General features: G+C 34.1%; 1 protein-coding gene across 50 annotated transcripts in view; it reads right to left on the bottom strand.

The window, feature by feature from the left end:
* GPHN (gephyrin) overlaps nt 1-21475 on the bottom strand; it is a 564043-nt gene that overhangs the window by 271962 nt on the left and 270606 nt on the right. For 21 of the 50 annotated variants that reach the window (XM_070594015.1, XM_070594017.1, XM_070594019.1 and 18 more), the window contains exon 5: nt 14195-14233. The exons of the other annotated variants lie outside the window; for them this stretch is intronic. In XM_070594015.1, the coding sequence (XP_070450116.1) occupies nt 14195-14233 (39 nt within the window). The remainder of the gene's footprint in view (nt 1-14194; nt 14234-21475) is intronic. 50 annotated transcript variants of the gene reach the window in all.

Here is a 21475-nt window from a genome sequence, read left to right as displayed (position 1 = left end):
AATGTAAGCAAGTGTCCATAACTACTTCTGGTAAATAAAATTGTTCAAATTGGTAAACCAAATAAGTTTACATCAATTTTTTAATTTCCATTAACAGCCATACACTAAAAATTAAAGCTGTAAAACAACAGCAGCCTTGGCCTTTTTTTTGTTAGAACAGGAATAAGACTCAGAATGACACAAAATAGGGGAATGTTTCACTCAATTCAAGTTAAGGCTCTGCTGCTCGTACTAAACAAGGGTCTTATCATAATCATTTAAAATCAACCATTATTATACTTTATAGTGGAAAAATCTACTTTGTAAGTCTCTACAAACATAAGAATGGATAAAAAATAATTCAGTAAGTTACAATCTGAAATATAAAAGGAAGAATACTATTTATTAAATAAAATTGACATGTTAGATAAAAGAAAGTCTTTACATTTGTTACATTGGAAGAGAAATCTCTTAACAATGGACTTAATAATCAGAAGACTAATTTTTAAAAACTGTTATGAAAAGAGGTACAGCTCTCCTTTGCCGCTAAAAAGGATAAAACTGTAAGAATACAAAAAAGATCATAAAAATAAAACATTCTTTAAAAAATTAAATAATACTTCTTATATACACTAATTTGAAAGCTAAAAAAGCATTTTATTTTATAATTATGAGATTTTTCCAAGGAATCATAGTTTATATATATTTATATATACAACTATAGGCACACACACACACATATATATATATTTTTGGTATGGAAATTTGGGCTGATATCTCAGAACCAGGATTTGTAATTTAAGCTCTGAAGATACTAGACTCTTTCAAAACATCCAGATTATGGTGCTGAGAATAAGGTAGTTATTAAATACAGCCTATGTCACCTTCAAGTCTGAGATTTAGAAGAAGTCAAAACAGAGTCCATCCTTGGATAAAACAGATTACACTTCATAAAACTGAGGATGATATATGTGTGTGTGTGTATGTGTGTGCACATGTCCTAGGATTGGGACTGAGTTCTTCAGGTTACTGCTATAGGCAACTGAATAGTTGACTTTATTAGGGCAGCTGGTGGGAGTAGGGAGGAAAAAGTTGGTTGCTATCTACTGGCAGTAAACAAATCCTGTCACCTAGTCAGAATGTATAGGAATGATCATCCCTAAGACTAACACACACAAACATACACACTCCTGATACTGCTCATTTATAACATTTCCTCTTTCAGTGCCCCTTTGAAGTTCATTTCAGCCCAATGGTATGCTCTAGAAATCATACCCCTAAGCGCGGCTCAGGATATGCAAGAGCCAAACCAAAATCACAAGAATCAACCAAAAAAGGATATAAAAAATTCAGGTTTATAAAACAAACCTGAAAGATTTGGTAACCAGGCAATATTATTTTATATTAAAATAATTATGAACAGAGTTAACTCAGGTTTTCTCTTCACACAATAAAAATTAAGTATCCAAGAGCAGCGGGTGGCCAAAGCAGAAACACTAAGTAGGGCAGATGGAAACTGACATTTTGCTCAACACTATAACAGGAAAAGCAGACTTCTTCAATACCAAACCATGTTTGCCTCTAGGGAAAGGAGAGAAAAGAAAGAAATAGGTGGGGATATGGAGAGTGGCAACACTAGATTCTGTCAGGTCCTGGTTGTCCAGAGAAGTGTTTTTTTCTTCTTTTTTTTTTATTAACGAAAGTTGCCCAGAAGCTATCAGACTTTGTGTAATTTTCTCTGAACAATTTTCAGATACCACAACTTTTGCAAATTCTGTTTTTTAAAAAAAGCTTTTTATATTATGTAATGATGGATCTATGTAAAGAATATTTTCCTTAATCTTCCTGACCTGTCTCTGATAGTCAGCAGCAATGACAAGAAAACATCAAAGAGAAACAGCAGTTGTTTAAACTCGGAAGGAATCAGAAAAAAAGAAGGAAATTATGACATATATTCATTTCCAGCAACACAAAATAAACCTGGCCTAAATCAATCAGGGTAAATATAGGTCTACTCTTAAGGTTATTTACAAAAATGAAAGTAAATCTGAATTGTTCTGTGTCATTGAGATAGGTATGTCAGGAAGTTAAATAAATAGTAATTAATAGATATTCAAAATAGTCTGTTAAAAGCAGTAAAGATTATTTAAAGCAAGGGACAAATGATATGGCTCATTATCATAACTGAAAAGTAACCTCAGAATTACTTAGGTACTACCTTAGAGCAATACAAGACACAACAATGTTTTGAGTCTAATGTGATATATTCTAGGCATAAATCTTTAAAGATAAAAAGATCCTGCTTTTGGTTAAACTATAGATAACTATGACATAAGGCCCCAAAATGAGTGAGTTTTCAATCCTGGCATATTAAGATCATTCTATGAATTGCTCTCAAGATTGGTCAAAGTTTCTCAATTAAGTGGAACAGTAAAATTCTTATAAGTGAGAGGCAAAATTTTTAATATATTATTTTCACATTAAAATATATTGTTTTTATTAATAAACAAGTGGGGGTTCATCAGACAAAAGAGCTTCTGCAAGGCAAAAGAAACTAGGATCAAAACCAAAGACAACCCACAAACTGGGAGAAAATTTTTGCAGATCATATATCCGATAAGGGGTTAATCTCCATAATATATAAGGAACTCAGACAATTGAACAACAAAAAAACAAACAGCCCGATTAAAAAATGGGCAGAGGATATGAACATTTTTCCAAAGAAGATATACAGATGGCCAATAAACACATGAAAAGATGTTCAACATCACTAATCATCAGGGAAATGCAAATCAAAATTACACTAAGATACCACTTTACACCTGTTAAAATGGCTATAATCACTAAGACTAAAAATAACAAATGTTGGACAGAAGGGAAACCTCATACACTGTTGGTAGGAATGCAAACTGGTGCAGCAACTATGGAAAACAGCACGGAGATTCCTCAAAAAACTAAAAATAGAACTACCTTATGACCCAGCTATCCCACTACTGGGTATCTACCCAAACAACTTGAAATCAACAATCCAAAGTAACATACATACCCCTATGTTCACTGCAGCACTATTCACAATAGCCAAGACATGGAAACTATTCAAGTGCCCATCAACTGACGATTGGATAAAGAAGATGTGGTATATTTACACAATGGAATACTACTCAGCCAGGAAAAAAAAAAGACAAATTCATCCTATTTGCAACAACATGGAAACACCTGGAGGGAATTATGCTTAGTGAAATAAGCCACACTGAGAAAGACAAACATCAGATGATTTCAATCATACGTGGAATATAAACAAGCACATGGACAAACAAAACAGTTCAGTGGTTACTAGGGGAAGGGGGTTGGGGGGTTGGCACAGGGGGTGAAGGGGAGCACCTATGTGGTGACAGACAAGAAATAATGTACAACTGAAATTTCACAATGATGTAAAGTATTATGAACTCAAATTTAAAAAAATAGTTTTTATTATGTGACACAAGATTTAAAAAAATTTCTCCCTAAAACATCCAAGTGAGGAGGCACGTAGAGGTAAAAAACTGAAAGCACTGCATACAGGAAGAGAAAATAATACTTACATATTTAATTCAGTTTTGAAATACAATTATTTTATTTAAATATTAGTAAATAAAGTCAAGCATAATTACTAGGTTTGAAGCATCTAAGATCTTAGGAACTATCAATTCTCTGTATCTTAACTGCTTAAGCACTTAACTGCTGCGCCACCAGGCTGGTCCCTTGGACCTTGCATCATAGGCAGGTTAACCATACATCCTGGCTTGCCAGGGACAGTTTGATATGCTTTGGTGAGTTTTGGTAGTACATTCATTACTTGATCTTAATCTGTTGGAGTATGGCTGACCTAAATGAGGAAAATTTCCTTTGGACAAAATTTATTTCTGCTTCTACCTTTAATGAGAGGGCACCACTGCCTGGTACCACTTCAGCCTCCCATAAAGCTCTCATGGTCTCAGGGAATCCCAGGCTGAACTTTCCACATTGCTGCTTGTCCAAGGGTAAGTAATGCTGCAGTGCTGCTACAGCCATCTGTCCTCAGGGCATCTCCTTCTCCTAAATCCTGGCTTTCTACAGTTCTGGCTCCTGCTCCCTGGCGCTCTAATCTCCAACTCATGGTATTTTTTGGGTGAGAATCATTCCAGGCAATACACTATTTGTAAGCTGCTTTATTCCCCTATAAAATAGATGTCTTTTATATCAGTACTTTGAAGTTTTTGACACATTGCAGACTGCCCTACAGAAAGAGGGTACCATTTTGTGCTCCAAACAACAATGTTCTTTTCACTCAAACCTTGACAATCCTAGGTAATCTCAGTTTTAAATCGTTATTTAACTGATGTGTGCAAAGCAACAGAATATTTTTAAAATTTACATTTCTTAACAGTTATAATGAGTATTTATTTAAAAGCAACTTGCTTCTTTCCCCTTACAAATTGCTGGAATATATCCTTTGCCTGCTATTCTCTATTGGTGGCCATGTTCTTCCTACTGAATTATTAGAAAGCTTTATATACTGAAAATATTAAATCAGTGGCAGTTAAATCTATTGAAAATATGAATTTTTAAAGTTTGACATTTGTAACAATTTTTGCTTAGCTGACACTTCCATTAAGAGATTTTAAATGCTTATATAGGGGGTTCTATCAATATTTCTATTATATTTTCTTGGTTTCGTGTCTCACCTAGAAAGTTTTCTCTTACCTAGAGATCATAAAAATAATCTCAAGTTTTAAAACATAAACTTTCAGTTTTTAATGTTTAAATATTTTAATTCATCTGTAGTTCATGTGTTGATCAATCTTCTCCACCAAAATGGAGAGCCAATTTTCTCAACATCTTTTATTGAATGATCCTTCTTTCCTCCAATGTCTTGAAGCATCACATTTACTATAGGTTACATTTCAGTTTTATACATAGGTATGTTAATGAAATATCATTTGGTCGCATTTATGTCTGAGTTTATTTTTCTGTAATATACCAAGTATTTTAATCACTGTGGCTTATGTTTTTACATCTGATTGAATAAAGCCTTGTCATTGTTTTACTTAAAAGAAAAATCACTAGCTATTTTCATACATTTGTTCTTTTAAAATGATGTTTAGAATCAACTTAGTACATTCTCCTCGAAAATCCACTGGGGATCATATCATACTTATCAATCAATTTTAGGTAAACTGACAATTTCACAAAAATATTTGCATCTAAAAAAATATGATATGACTTCAAGCTATATTTTATGTCTTTTAATAAAGTTTTCTTTATTCAGGTCTGGCAAATTTCTTAAGTTTATTCTTAGGTATTATGAAGTTTCCTTTATTCTGCTATTACACATGAGACCTTTTTCCATTATGTTTTCTAGTGGATTGTTTCTAATTTAAGTAATATTAATAATATATATTTTTATAAAATAAAATACTTTTGGGCTCTTCTTGATTCTAATACTTTTTCAATTGATTCTTTTGGGGTTTCTAGGTGAATAATCATATCTATAAATAAAGAGTTTACAACCTAAAAAAAATTTCAAGTCAGAGTTTCTCATCTTCAAAAACATTGACACATACTACTCTGTTATCAAAAGCTAACTGCACCCATTCTCCAGGTCACAAAGAGACAATTAGCTTACTTACAGTTTCGGACAGCAATCAATACATCTTTGAAGTGATCCCATTGCCTGGTGACTATGGGGAACTTTCTGACTCACTGTCTATATTCTCTTTAGGGATGTATACACAAACAAAATCAAAACACAGTAATCTTCCCACCTAGAGATAACAGCTCGGAACTCTATTAATTCCACTTCAGACAATTTCCTTCTTATTCACAGAGATGCAACATTTTAACCCCTTTCTTACTTTCCTCTCTCAACTCTTGCTTTTAGCGCGCACACACACACACACACCTTCTCTCATTTTTTCTTCCGGACCCAAAAACTGCCTTATTCATGACTAAATGTATAAATTTAGTGAAAAATAAAAATAGTGAAATTCTGAAGCAACAAAAGGAAGCCCTATGTTCTAAATTAGAATGTAAATAAAGAGCCAACACCATTAACTTTAATCTAGACTGTTACCAATTTCCCTTACAGATTCTCCATAAAGATTTCCAACAATTTATTCATTTTCAACAAATGAAATCTGTTTTTCTACAAGTCAAAACACTAAGATAAATTTGGATGTTATTTTGAATTCAATTTTAATTACTAACATCAAATTCTATTATTTTCTTCACTGCACACATTCTGTATTTCAGTAACACACATAGGTCTTTGAAGGTTGGCTCAGGAAACTATCCTCTGCAATCTCCACTCCCAGTTAGTCAATAAGTGCTATTAATTCTATCCTGGGGGAATCACTTATCCCTTTGTACCCTCAGCTGCATTTAGGTTCTCAGCATCTTTTGTTTGAATATTCCAATAACCTCCTGAATGGCATGTAGCTAAGTTTACTCCTATTCAACCTATTCTCTATTCTGCTGTCAAAGTGGTCTTTCTAAAACACAAATCTCATTAAATTCACTGCTGTTTAACATCTTTCAAAAAATCTTCATTTCCTGGGGCCGAACCAGTGGCCAAGGTTAAAGTTCTGCGCGCTCTGCTTCAGCAGCCCAGGGTTCGCAGTTTCAGATCCAGTATGCAGACCTACTTCCCTCATCAACCACGCTGTGGAGGCATCCCACATACAAAGTAGAGGAAGACTGGCACAGATGTTAGGTCAGGGTTAATCTTCCTCAAGCGAAAAAAAGAAGATTGGCAACAGATGTTAGCTCAGGGTGAATCCTCCTCACAAAGAAAACCATAAAAAAAACCCCTTCATTTCCAAATACAAAAAATCCAAATGCCTTTTATATGACACACAGAGACTCCATCATGACCCTACCTACCTCTTTAGGGTTTCTCTTGCCACTTCTCCCTCAAAATCTATTCTGCAGCTAGACCCACCTATTGGCAGACTTATGATTTCAGCCATTGTGCCTTTACAGTAGAATTAATAAATTCTTTATAGTAGATTAATAAATATTGGCATATTCATACAATGAACTAGTGTATGGTAATGAGAATGAACAAACAACTACATGCAAAAATATGAATCAATTTTATAAACACAATGTTGAACAAAAGAATCCAGACACAATAGATTACATATGATTTCATTTATATAAAGTTTAATACAAAACAAAAATAATCTATGATGCCAAAAGTCACAACAGTAGTTACTCTTGAGAATTGGGCTGTGATCAAAAGAGGGCACAAGAAGGTCTTCTGGGACACTGATAATATTTGGGTTTCTTGATCTGGATGTTAGTTACATGGTCATGTTCATTTTTTGAAAATCCCTTAAGCTGTAACTATAATAACTGTGCACTTTTTATAAATTTAAGTAAAAAGTAAACAATAAGAACAACAACAACAACAACAACAACAGTTCTAGTATCACTTCTTTGAAAATTTCCTAAGTGCTTCAGGCGAACTTTATCTTGCTCCTAAAATATCACGTATGGACCACTACTATATTGACGATCATGTTATATTTTATTTATCCAGTTCTTCTCATTTCCCAATGATAATGTAACTTCTCTGAGTGCTAAGATCATAACTTTCTATCCATGTGTCCCCAGCCCCCAGGACAGTGCCTGGCAGTTACTGAGGACTCAATAATATTATGTAAATTGAGAATTTCTCAATATCGTAACTTTTAACATTTTGGTCCAGAACATTCTTTTTTTGTAGGGGCTGTCCAGTGCCTTGCAGGATATTTAGCAGCATCCCTGGCCTCTACTCACCCGATGTCAGTAGCATCCCTCCAGTTGTGACAACCAAAAATGTCACCAGGCATTGCCAAATGTCCCCTGGGGACCAAAGCTGCCCCTTGTTGAGAATCACTTACATAAATAAATGTTTCTGCAGAAAAATACAAGCCAAGCATTAAACAATTCACTTACCAAAAGACTTGGGCATGGAATGGTTTGCATGTGAGGGGTAGCTAAGAAAACAGACTCTTTCGAACACTGAAGGGAAAGTTAAGCTCTATCTGTCAGAAAAAGTTTATAAAATGCTTTAAATGGCTGGATATATCAAATGTAATTCACATTAATTACATGCTAGAATACTGCTTCCTCTGGAATTCCTATGTAGGAAAATGAGTTTTCCAAGCAAAATAACCGTGTAAATAGGATTGCATATTTGGGATTTTTAAAAATGATGCTAACAGTAGCTATGTGTAATTCAATATCCTAATTATAAATTATTTTCCAAGGTTTGTATCTATAAATGGACCATTAATAATAAAATATTAAGGTTCAATAATTTTCTATTCATAAAATATTTAATATGAACATTCCATAAGAACAGTTAGAAGATAAATTATTGCACATCAGCCATGAGAAAAAAAACTCATAAAGGGCATAAATAGCTTGCTAGAAAATAATGCGTTTGTATTTTATTAACTGCAAGCATTTGATTCAGGATGTGTTTTGAGTTTGACCTCTGATGTAAGAGGGTGAGTAATGAAATAATTGAGTACTATTATGTTAATGGAGTTTGAGAAAAGAGAAAATAAACTGGTTTGTATTTATGTGTCAAAATGATATAGTTAAAATATAAATCTGACTGCCAAAATTATTTCCTGACAAGCAATTCCTTAAACTTTTCTTTGTAATTAGAATCAGTCTTTAAGAACAAGCTACTGAGCCAAAAGAAAACTGAACAAAGAAAACAGGCAGTTTATAAAAGAAGAAACAAAACTGAATACAAGTGCTTAATTTCATTATTAGTCTACAATAGGCCAATAAAGGCATACAATTTTCATCTATCAAATTGGTAAGATTAAAAATAATAATAGATGTACACTCTCATAAACTGATAGTATGAATACAAAATTTGTACATATATTCTGGAGGGCAATTTGGCAGTATGTATTATGAGACCTAATTTTGACTCAGTTATTCTATTTGAAGGAAATATGTCTAAAGTGATAATCAGAGATGTATATGACAATTTATATAAAGAGAATGTTGATGACAGAAAATAAGAACCTAAATGATTAATGACAGGGAAATTAAATTACTTATAGCTTGTTTATACTCTGCAGTAACTAACAAATCTTTTTTTTTCTGTAGAATGGTTACTAAATGGAAAAAAGCTTAATTTATATGAAAAGGAGAGTGGTTAAGAGCAAGGCTCTGGAGTCAAGACTACCTAGTTCAAATTCTTCTTGTTTATACTCTGCAGTAATTGACAAATCCTTTTTTATTTATGCAGCATGGCTACTAAATGGAAAGAAGTTTAATTTATATCAAAGGAGAGTGGTTAAGAGCAAGACTCTGGAGTCAAGACTACCGAGTTCAAATTCTAGTTCTATTACTTTCTACTAGCTCTGTGACCAACTTCCTTAATGATTTAATCTTTCTCAATCTAATTTTCCTACTGTAAAGTGGTACCTGTTGTGTATGTTTGTGGTGAGGATTAAATAAGATATTATATAAAGTGCTTATCATAATGCCTGGCAGACATAAGTGCACAATAAATTTTAGTAGCTATGGTAACAATTGGGATGATGTTATTAAGAAATCTAAGTGAAGATGACAAGTTCCCAATTGCACAAATTAATCAATTAGTCCTAGCTAATAATTATGTGTCAAGATTAGTGGTGGTTTTTATTTACTTCATTTTGCTTCATCTTTAATACCATGTCACGATAAAAAGGTCACCATTTTCTGTTCTTATTGAGCACAAAATGCTATGATCTTAATATGCTAACACTACCCAGGAAGTATGGAAATTTGAAGACAGATTTTCTTGTTAATAAAATAGGAGCTTTCTGCAGATGGTCTTAAGTTTAATTTTTTAGTAACTAACCATAATGACAAGCAAGATATCTAAAAAGGTTTTGTCTTTTACCCCCCTCAAAAGAGCGATCTTAATTTTGACCAGAAGGCATTGAGTTGAGAATGAGAAAATAATTTAACATATAAGAGATATTTCCTTTCAGACTATTTGCTTAAGATCTCTATAATAGGATTATTACCTCTAAGTGCAAAGTAAATACACATCTACTACTGTAAGATGGCTAAGAACAAACCAAAAAAAATTGATTCCTGAACATCTGAGATGTTTTTATGCTGCTGATACGAATAGAAAATAATCTCTATTTCTTCATAAGTACCAAATACTATTAGAAATCTGAAAAGCATTCAGAGATAAATACAAAATGTCTAGGAGTGGTTTGTATTTTATAAACATCCAAATATCTAACTAGTGAACTTCTCAGGTATTGATTTTGATAGACTGTTAAATATACATAAAGGAACTTTGTACCAAATAGTTTCTATATCTGAGGTAACTGTCCCTCAATGATCTCTCTCACTCCCTGGACCTCTTGTGCCACAGGGGTAATGCGTTAGTTTTTACCAGCAACACTGAAATACTTGATGGTAGGAGGGCAAAGGAGAGAAAGGAGATTAGTGGATATAGAGATTGGCTATTAGCGCCTACTATTGTCACTGTCTATATTCAAAATCAAAGTGAAAATACCTCCACAAAATGTTCATGTAAAGAAACTACATCTTCCTTTGCAAGGTCCTGAATATGTTTCTACCATTCTTCAGGAGAGAAAGGGAAAAGAGAAAAAGAAAAACTAGAAGAAAACTTATTTGTTTGGAGTAGTTGCCTACAAAGAATCTCTGAATGCAAGGAAACTTAGAGAATTTTCTTGTTATTAAATATAAAAAGGACTTGAAGCCTAATAAGGGTGTGATAGAAATACTGCCTTTTCAGGTTAATTTTCACAAAAAAGAACATGTTACACAACTGCATTTTCAATTTAGTTTTCCTCAAAATAAAAATACAATTTCAGAGATCACAAGAAAAAGTATATTTATTATTAATAAAAAAAGTTTAATAAAATGGTGTTACTCTTATATTTCCCTTTATCACAGGTCTTATACTTTAAAATATCTGCATAATCTTTTTGCATTAAAAATGTTTTCAGAATGAATACAGGTGAAGTAAATTTTTTAAAACTATTCATTATTCTTAAGAAGACAAGTTAAATCTGGATGTAATTTCTATTTTAGTGCTTCTTTCCTGACATGAGAACTTTGATCTTCCCATAGCTGTGCTGTTAAATAACTTGAGCAGAACATCAGGAGAAGGGAGGAAAAACAGGTTATTAAAACTTGTCTTAAGTGCTGTACTTTAAAGAGACTCCTTTAAAGGAATAAGTATGAAGTAGTGAGCAATAGGAATGATGCTAACTGCTCTCAAGTTTGAAGGCACACATCAACATAGGGAGGACAAATAAATTCCTAGTTCAAAGGACTAATCAAATCCACAATAAAAACTAATAAATACGACTGAACCTTATGACACCCAGGAATTCAAGTGAGCTTTAGTTGATAGTGAGAATAAATTAAATTCCCAAACATTTCCAATATTAGTATATAGCTGTACTCGGGGGGAAAAGCCTTCATTGTGCTTGCAATTACACTCAAGAACCAACCTCCTGAACATTTGTTATCTATTTACCTCTAGCTATTCTCTATTCTTCCACTATAAAACTAGTAACTTTGGTTTTAGGTAATGCTACAAATGAGATCACTAATCTGTCACTGAATGCTCTAGGTGTTAAAATTAAAGAAATTCTTTTTGACTTTTACACTACTACCAGAATCCTTCAACTGTGATGAGGCATGAATATAGAAGATAGTCTTATTACTGAATCAATGATGCTTAGAAGAGGTGAAAGCATTTCCTTATACTATACAATCACTCTGACTTTGATTTTGAACATTTTCCCTGAAGAATTAGAAGAAAATAAAATTTTGTGAATCATATTAGAAATGCATTTTTTGTTAAATGTCTTCTTCCCTTCCTTGGGATACAACCTCCTGGAGAACAAGGTCTTATCTTTGTGTCACATACGCCTAACAGACTACACGCACAGAAGCAAGCCTTTTTTAATAGGTTCTGAGAGAATTATTGAATGTAATGAATTAACTTCTCTCCTGCGCATATAGCATAGTAGTAGTTTATGTACCATCCTTGGGAGAATTGATAAGACAGTCACTCAAATCATTTTCTGTATTCGACAGGTTAGATGAGGAACCTTGGCTGAGAAAAGCTAGATACAGTATATAAAATCACCCAAACATTGTGAGTTAACAAGTGAAAACATTATTACCTAATGTTTTGAAAGTCTTCTTTCTTAAATCCATTATTATTGCATAATTATCTATTCCAGTTTTAAATTCCTAGAAGACAAGGATCAATTCTTTCCAACTTTTGTAATTCTTATAAGGTCTAGGACACTGTGATACAGAGTTCAATTTAACTCACACTGTGTTTTACTAGTGGATTAAAACATACACATGCATACACACATTGCCTACCTAAACCAGATCCTAACCTACTGAATCAGAATCTCTGGGGACTGGGGCCAGGAATCTTTTTAGAAAAATCTCTATAGGTATCCAGGATTGAGGATCACTGAATTGAAAGGCATTCCTATTCCTATTGCTGGCTCTTCTAAACACAACCTGGTTGCCTCATCTCAGTCCCATTATCTTCATTTGAACCTTGCCTTTCAAATAACTTTGTATTCCAAGTTCTTTTTAGATGCCAAGTACTTAGCAAATAATGGAAAAATGTCAATTTTAAAAGTTTATCCAAACATAAGAAAAGACAGTCTATAAGGAGGGAGAGAGAAATTTATCAAAAGGATCTCTAAAGAACTGATAATTACATAAATTATGGGGCAGCTGAGAAATGATACTCTCAAAGGAAAAACTAGAGCAGAGTAGAAAGCCACTTTAATCTTAACTATAAAGAATTATAAGATAACTAAATTTATTAGTTTTAGAGATGATGCTTTTAAGTTTCAAAAAATTCTTCTAGTTTTACTAAAAAAGATAAAATCAATAGGAGTAACTCGTCCTGATGAAGCCCTTGAAACATCAGGGAAAATAAATTAAGAAATAAATTTAGTATATGGAAAATTATTGAAATATCCCATACAGAAGGAATAGAAGTACATAATATATGATGTGAAAAAGCAACCGAAGCAGAGATGATAAATGATTTTGAAAAAAATCCATTCCTAAATAAAGGAAGAATGTGGAGTTCTACAAAAAAGCAGAACGGATGCGTAGCAGTGAGTTTAAAAGTCAGTTTAGGAGTAAACTGGACTGGACTGTGAGATAGCAAGGCATTTTCCTATTTAAGAGGTGTTTGGACAATACATAGGTTGATAGTTTTCTTGCAAATAAAATCTGATCAGGGTTACAAGACAACAGAGGAACAAGGCCACCAATTTATCAGATGCAGAGAAGTATAAAGGAGACAATGTGGGCCAATCAGTAAGTTACAAGGCTGAGTACACAGGAGATGAATGCAGTGTCTTAAGTTAATTAATGGGGCAGCCATGTGCAGCAAATAGGTAGAGGAGACATTAGTGAAGCAAACTCATTCAGCAGTCCAACTTGGTGGCACAAGGCAAGTGGAGATAGGTAGCAGAAGTGCTAAACAATCTGAACCTACTTATAATCTTACAGGCAGAGATTGGGCAGAGCCAGATCAGGCAGGCAGATGGCATAGCACTTGAAAGGCCATGGAACAGGAGAATGGTAGGAGAGGAGATAGACAACGCTGGGCAGTCTAAAATGCTAAAATAGCTGAAGGATATGGCAGTACCAGGGCATTTGCTGATGGACAAAGCACCAAAGAATGAAGAATGCAAATCATTCGGCAGATGAGTAAAATAGGGTAAAAAAATAGAGACAAAAATCAAAGGCAGTCAAAGCAGGAAGACAGAACAGCAAAGAAGCAACGACAGATCCTCAGAAGCAGTTGGGTAGCACAGTGAAAAGCTATCAGCAGGGGAACAAAACACCATTCAGGAAAAGATGAGATTGAGAGTGAAGCAGTCCCCTGAATTGGGTGTCTTCCATCTAGGAAACAGTCATTGATAAACTGCATATGAAAATCCACAAGAGAACAGCACACAAATGGAAATAGCAAATGGATCTGAATTCTACTGCCCAGGGATACAGACTGACCCTAGAACAGATACATAACAATCCACAAGGAAATTAAACAGATGGGAAATATGGGTCCAAGCATTTTTTATGATGATAAAAGAAACCAAAACACTAAAAATTATTAATCTGAAAATGATTGGCTGGGATTGAAGTCTTCGCTTACCCCTTTCTGGAGCCCACAAAATGGGAATGTTGGGAATTTCTGCAGCAGAAAAACAGAAGAGAAAAGGGATGTCTGACTCCCAGTTTGAGGAAAGCAGGTCAAATTTAGGGCTGGTTCAGGGAAATAAGAACCAGCCTGAACCTTCTCCCTTCCTCAGAATCAAGCCATTTCTGAAGTTGGGGAAAGGTTTAGGAAGCCCTTACCCCATCATTTCCCACAACCTCCCCTTTCACACTTACCTCCAGTGCAAACAGTTTCCAGCAAGGAGGTACTTGGGAAAATTCACTCCCATGTTTACACCATGGCAAAATTTGAGGATGGCCAACTAATGGTACTTCCCGTGTAGGTCAGGTTTCTGATTCAGTGGGACCCCTTCCACCCTTTGTGAGTGAGCAGAGGGAATAGTTACTAGAAACTACCTACCTCTTTGAAAGCAGGTGAGAAAGGAGGCAGGGGCAGTAATACCAATAAATAAATAGTCATCCTAGTAAATGCTTTGGTGATCTCATCAATTGTCATGGAATTCCATTAAGATGTTGATGACTCTAAAAAATACTATCTCTAGCCCAGACTTCTCTGAACTCCAGATGCATATATGTAACTGCCAATTTAACATTCCACTTGGATATCTAAACGCAGTTCAAGTTTCCAAAGTAAAACTCCTGATATTCCTTCTCCATTTCAGTAAACGGCAACTCCATCCTTCCAACTGCCCAAGTCCAAATCCTAGGTCTTATACTTGACTTCTCTCTTTCTCTGATTCCATCCATTGCCTCTAACTTCAAAATATATCAGTAATGTATTTCCCACTACCTCCACCTCTACCATTGGTCTAAGTCACTATCATTTTTCACCTGGATTATTTCAATAGCCTCCTAAATGGTTTCCCTAAATGGTTAAAATGTAAGTCAGATCATGTCATGTCTCTGGTCAAAACTCCCCATTTTACTAACGGTGACATACAGGTTCTACCAAATCCATGGATTGCTCCCTCTCCTCCTTTAGGTCTTCACTCAAACGCCACCTTAGTGAAGCTTTCCTTGATGCCTTATATAAAATTAAAACCCTCTTTCCTGCCTGCACTACCTGTCTACCTTATAGTATAAGTACTTATCCATAGCACTTAGAACTATCTCTAATACTACACATTTTACTTGTTTGCTTATATTTGTGTCACCCTAGTAAAATGTAAGTTCCATAAAGGCAGGAACTTTTGACTTCTTTGTTCATTACTGTATCCCCAATATCTTGAACAGTGTTTGGCATATATATATATAAGCAGGCACTCAGGACATATTTGAGTCTATGAAGTGTTAATTTCTTGTGGGGCGTCTCCTTTTTCTGTCTTAAATTCTCAGAGCATTCTTCTGAAAGCCCATAAACTATGAGCTTTTGATTAACAGAGCAGATGCTAGTACACCAGAGGACAGGAAGGTTCTAAAATAGTGGTAGGCAAACTCAGCCAGGGGGACAAATCCTACGTGCTGCCTGTTTTGTGGCCTGGCCTGCAATCTAAGAGTGATCTTTCCATTTTTAAAAGATGGGGAAAAAAATCAAAAGAAGAATAATATCTCATAACGTGAAAATTATATGAAATCAAATTTCTGTGTCCATAAATGAAGTTTAATTAGGGCATAGGAAGGCCCATTCATTTATATTGTCTTATGGTGGCTTTTGTGGTACAGAATTGGCAGAGTTGAGTAGCTACGACAGAGACCATATAGCCCACAAAGCCTAAAATATTTACTATCTGGACCTCTAAAGAATAAGTTTACTGACCTCTGTCCTAAGGTATTTTATATTTAGAAGGCAAAGAGTAATAACTAAAGTATGAGCAATGTTAAACTGCAGCTTTTTTGTTAACGCTGTTGCTACTGTTGCCCAAAATACACCTATGAGAAAAGGTGCATTTACACTAGGATCTGTTTTCAATATTATATAGAAGCAGTCCTCTCATTCCTCTAAATATTACTTATACTAATGGTGATAGTCATTTGTCTATCCACCTCATAGAGCAGCTCCATCTTAAGGGTAAGGGTACAGCTCAAGTAAGTTTTGAAAATGGCAAAAAGGAGGGAATGAGAAAGGAAAGTAAATGGAGCCCACAAATAGAACTCATATCAAAGTATCACATAACTAACCAAACCTCTAAATACCCTGTTTAACAATAGTGGGAAAATGGAATGATGTGAGTCTCTTTTGAACCTCATCAATAGGGCTATAGTAAAGTGACCTCGTCATAATGGGGGTCTCTTACCAATGTAGTCTTGAAGCATAGCAAACAAGAGGCACATTGTAGTTAAGATTCCATTATATTTAATCAAAACTAACAGTTATTTTCTCATTGGTTCAAATGCCTACATTTGAAAGTTATTTAAAAAATTTTCAAAACCCTATTCAAAATCACCTCCTAATAGAAACAGACTTATTTTCTCTTTACATAATGTTTCAACCTGAGGATTATTACATGCAAGGATATTACACTATATATGCAAAGTGGTGAAAAAGCTGAGGGGAAAACACTTAAATTATCCCAATGACATCCATCACTATAATGCTATCCTCAATCCTCACAGAGGAGTGTAATTTATTTCCTCTTCTATCAGTTGGTCCTTCCAGTACAATCAACTGCTTCTTCCGCATTGTTGCTTTTGACTTTTGGTCTCTCTGTCAGTGAAACTGACAACAGTTTATTTTCAAACTCCATGCTTGCAACAGTTTGACTGCTTCTTTCTTCTCAGCATCTTTTGAAGAAACTTGGATTTTTCTTGTACATTCTCATCCGTGTGTCTGTGATTAATGATTATCTGAAATGGTTACTCCCTCCATTAGACATTTGTCCTCTATTCTTTAATAGCAGCCATGTTCTTTACAAGTTCTAATATGAAGAAATAATACTGGTAAAATTATTAGAATCATTCCAAATAGTTTATTTTGTTATCTGAATCCACTTTCTGACTCCCTATCAGTTTCCTTTTATGGCAGTTAGCATGAAGTCACAAATATTCTGCCTTTCTAATAGAGTGATATCATTCTAAGAAACTCGGAGGATTTGATAGATATAAATCCATTTGTTGTCATCTTATTACATTTTCTGTGAAAAGCAACATTAAGTTCATTTTATAGATGGAGATCTAATATAGATAGATGGATTTACATTCTTTATTTCAGACAATGAAGAAAGGGATATCCTGAAATCTTCATTCATGCAACTATATCTCTAGATAAATATACTTTTAGCATTTTATCTTTGCAAAATATTTAATGACATTTTGTTGTTAATGTTTTAGCATATATTTTGCAAAACTAAAGTATTCTAGTATGCCAGCCTCGGTTCATTTAATGAGCAGGCTTGTAAGGGTGAGCTGGAAAGGCGATTTCAAGATTTTTTTCACTCCAATAAATTTAAGGTAAAAATCAACATTTAGAATGTCATCTCTGTTTCTTTTTCTTTTTCTACAACTATACTATTGTATACTTTAGGTCCTATCCTGCTTGATTTTTTCCCCAGAGAAAAGTTCTTTCAATATTTATTCAACCACTATCTACTTATTTTTTAAGTTAAAGCTCTTTCTATTTATATTGTAGGTAATAATAGACCATATTTATGTAGCAAATAAATACTGTTTTTAGTGTTATCTACATTAACTCACATAATATAACCACCCAAGAGGTAAGTACTCTTACTCTCTCCATTTTACACATAAGAAAACTGCGGTATACCAAGTTAAGTAAGTTGTATGAGATCACACACTAGTAAGAGGTGGATCTAGAATTCAAATCCAAGTAGTCAGTGCTCTTAACCAATATGTTATGTTGCCTCATAAGTTGTCATATGGGCAACACTATTTTTCTATTCAGAACTCTAATTAGACAGAGAACTTACCATAATAAGGATATTTGTACTTATTTGTATATTTATTGATGTGATCTCTCTTCCCCATAAGGGCCCCAAAAAGCTGAGTACATATTTTGGTACAGAGTAGGCATGCACTTAAGAAATATACTTAAGGGAAAATGAAGACAGCATTTTATTTATGGGTTCACCATGTATGAAATTTTTGTTTTTGCCTTATGCTCAAAATTCCAGCCTCAAGGAGCAATGTACTTTTCCCTCTTTAGTGTTGCTATCTGGAATAGGAGGCTTTAACATAACAGTTTTAAATGCAATGTCACTTATTGCTCTAATTACTTCATCTAAATGGTTTAAGTTTGTACCTGTAACTTTTGCACTGGTACCACTACATTAAGGAGCTTATCTTTTTAATGTATAACTAAAACTGAAGGTGAAAGTCTTGGGAAAGTCTGTGGCTGGTGGAAAAAATTGAATGCAAAAATAATACAAAAGTAAGTGGACTTCAGTGGAAAATGTAATACTTATCTTCAAATATTATCTTCAAACTGTCATATAAAAGAGGAACTTACCTTCTTTTGTGCATCGCAAAGGGCAGAATTAGGACATTTGGGTAGAAATTATAAGGAGGTTAGTTTCAGTTTGATAAGTTTAGATATTCAAACAAATAGAGCTGCACAGGCAAAGAACTCAGATGGAGGAAGAAGGAACTGAGATGTGCAGGCAAAGGGTGGGAATGGTGAAAAGCGCAACCTAGGACAGTGAGCATAATGGCCTTGAAATTCTCCTCAAACTGAGATACTGTGATTTCTCTACAATTATATAGTTTGTAATTTTATATAAAATGCTAACCTAACTTGAGATACAGCACTGACAAAATCTATGATAAAAAGAATTCCTTGATGGTAAGATAAGTATTGATTGAAAAGGTTTCCAAACAACAAATGAACAAAATTGGAACTTGGTGCTTCACAGTACTTTAAATTGTATACACAAATATTGGTGTGGATAGTCACCAGGTTTGAAAATTAAATCAGGACTTAAAGAACAAAAACAAAGCAAAAAAACATGGCATAAAAATAACCTTCAAAAAGAATGACAGTCTTTCTGGGGAATGTGTTGATGTGCATTTGAATAAATGCCAATTCTCGAAATGGTCTATTTTTAGAGAGCCTTGAAATGATTTTACTGTGTGTACTAGTCGATAGCAGACTTGTGAATTCTGGCTTCTAAGGAATCTCTGAATAACAACAGTTACTGTTTTTCATCTCTACAGATGGTACTACGCTGGTTGTTCTACGAAAGAGATTAAAATAACAAAGGTCTAGTGTAGTGTATCCATCCTTCTACGTAAAGTGAATCCTCTGCTCTAGTAAGGAAGATTTGCTTAATTTTATCTTTCTCTGTAGCTTGATCATATATACCCCCTGCTTCCTTACTCTCATCAGTAATGTCCTCCTCTCTCCTAACCTGAATCCTATTTCTCTCCTTCAATTTTGGCTTAAATTTTACTTGTATAAAAATTTCACTGATGACTCAGCTCTCTCTTAATCTTTCCCTTCAAAGAAATCTTTCGGCCTCAACTGGCTGAACATTTTGATACCAGGTTATATTCCCTTGATTTGTCAGGTGACTATTTTAGGAGTACATATACTTTAGCATTTGCTCAATAAAGCCCAAGTTACTCGATAAATACTCATTAAACTGAACAAAGACTATAAATGTTGTTTTTGGCAAACAGGTAGGTCATAAGTGTGCCTACGCCCTGAGATAACTGGATAATGCAAAGTAATTATAAACCCCAGATACAAAGTGAACCATTATTTAAAAGCTACCCTGCATGTCACATATCTGAGCCGTTTCAAGCAATATTCCAAGAATTTTAAACTACAGAGGAATTAGAGACCTAAAACAAAATAAACAGTTTCAGGCAGGATATCAGGAGGTAATTAATGAAACTGCACTAACAATCCACATTCTTCACATCATGTAGACTATAGAAATTCTTATTCTTGTTCCTTTACCCCACACCTTAAAGCAGTCATGGGAAAATGTTGACTTACATCTTTATTTTTTAGATATATTCACCAGGTATGCGAGTAGCTAATAACAGATACAACAAGTACAATGGTTAGTAGCAGAAATATTTGAGGCTACCATATCTAATTAGGGGTAATAGGTAACATTATTAATTAATGAGGAAGAAAAAGGAAAAGCATCTACAAAGGTGTCAGGCATTATACTAGATCCTTTTACATGCATTATTGTCACTTACTGGCTTGGATAGCCTTGGGCAAGTTAATTAATTGATCTGTCTCAGTTTCTCCATCTTTAAAACGGATATAACAATTGTACCTACCTCATACGGTTGTTTTGAAGGCTAAATGAATTAACGTATACTTAAAACAGCTCCTGACACATAGTAAAGGCTATATATGCGTTAGTTATTATTATTGGCTACTTTTATTATCTCAATTATTAGAAATAACAACCTTGAGAGGTGGGCACTAGCTAATTTAGCAGATGAGAAAACTGAGGTCTGAACAGGTCAATTTGCCTTAATTTCATAGTTAAGAAATTACGGGATTAAAACTCAGGTCTGTCTGACACTACAGAGTTAGTGTTTCCATTATATTATATTGCAACCCAGCATATTTAGATAAAGATAAGACATGGAAACATATGTGCCATGTACAGGAGTATTTCATAAAAATTACAGGAAGAGCTCCTTAAAATGGGATAAAATAGGGGCTGGCCCCAGGGCCTAGTGGTTAAGTTCAGTGCACTCCACTTTGGTGGCCCAGGTTTGGTTCCTGGGTGTGGACCTACAGCACTCAACAGTGGCCATGCTGTGGCAGTGACCCATTTACAAAATAGAGGAAGACTGGCAACAGATGCTAGCTCAGGGCTAACCTTCCTCAGAAAAAAAAAAGGCATAAACTATAACCCTTATCTGACCATAGAGGAGTGGTATGTTTTATTTAATCTAGTTTTAAATATTTCCAGTATAAGGCTTTCTAGTATTCTGCCTTCTTATCAATTTCATATTCTTGTTATCTTATTTATACAGAACAATTTTAAGAAGTTTAAAATTCTAGTTCAATATGGTTATTTTTAGCTTTACCGTGTATAACAGGTATTTTATTTTAGTCCAAACAATTTTAGAACTATGAAATAAATATTCATAGGGTTCTAGAGTATCAGTATATGACATTTTGCCAGGGAAATAATCAATGTTTTCTAAAGAATATTGATACATACTTGAAAACAATTATATAATTTAAGTGACCTATGTTAGTGATTAAATTTTCTTTCAAAAACAGAAATCATTAAACATTGTGTTTTTGCTGTGCTTCTGCTATAACGTAAGAGAATTTTTCTGATTGTTAAAATGGCCAATGCTAACTTTTAGATGAAGCTGTTAAATG

This window comes from Equus przewalskii, chromosome 25 (assembly GCF_037783145.1).
Source record: "Equus przewalskii isolate Varuska chromosome 25, EquPr2, whole genome shotgun sequence".
NCBI classification, from domain to species: domain Eukaryota; kingdom Metazoa; phylum Chordata; class Mammalia; order Perissodactyla; family Equidae; genus Equus; species Equus przewalskii.
Note: the sequence above shows the minus strand (reverse complement) of the source record. Positions and strands in the feature narration are given on the sequence as shown.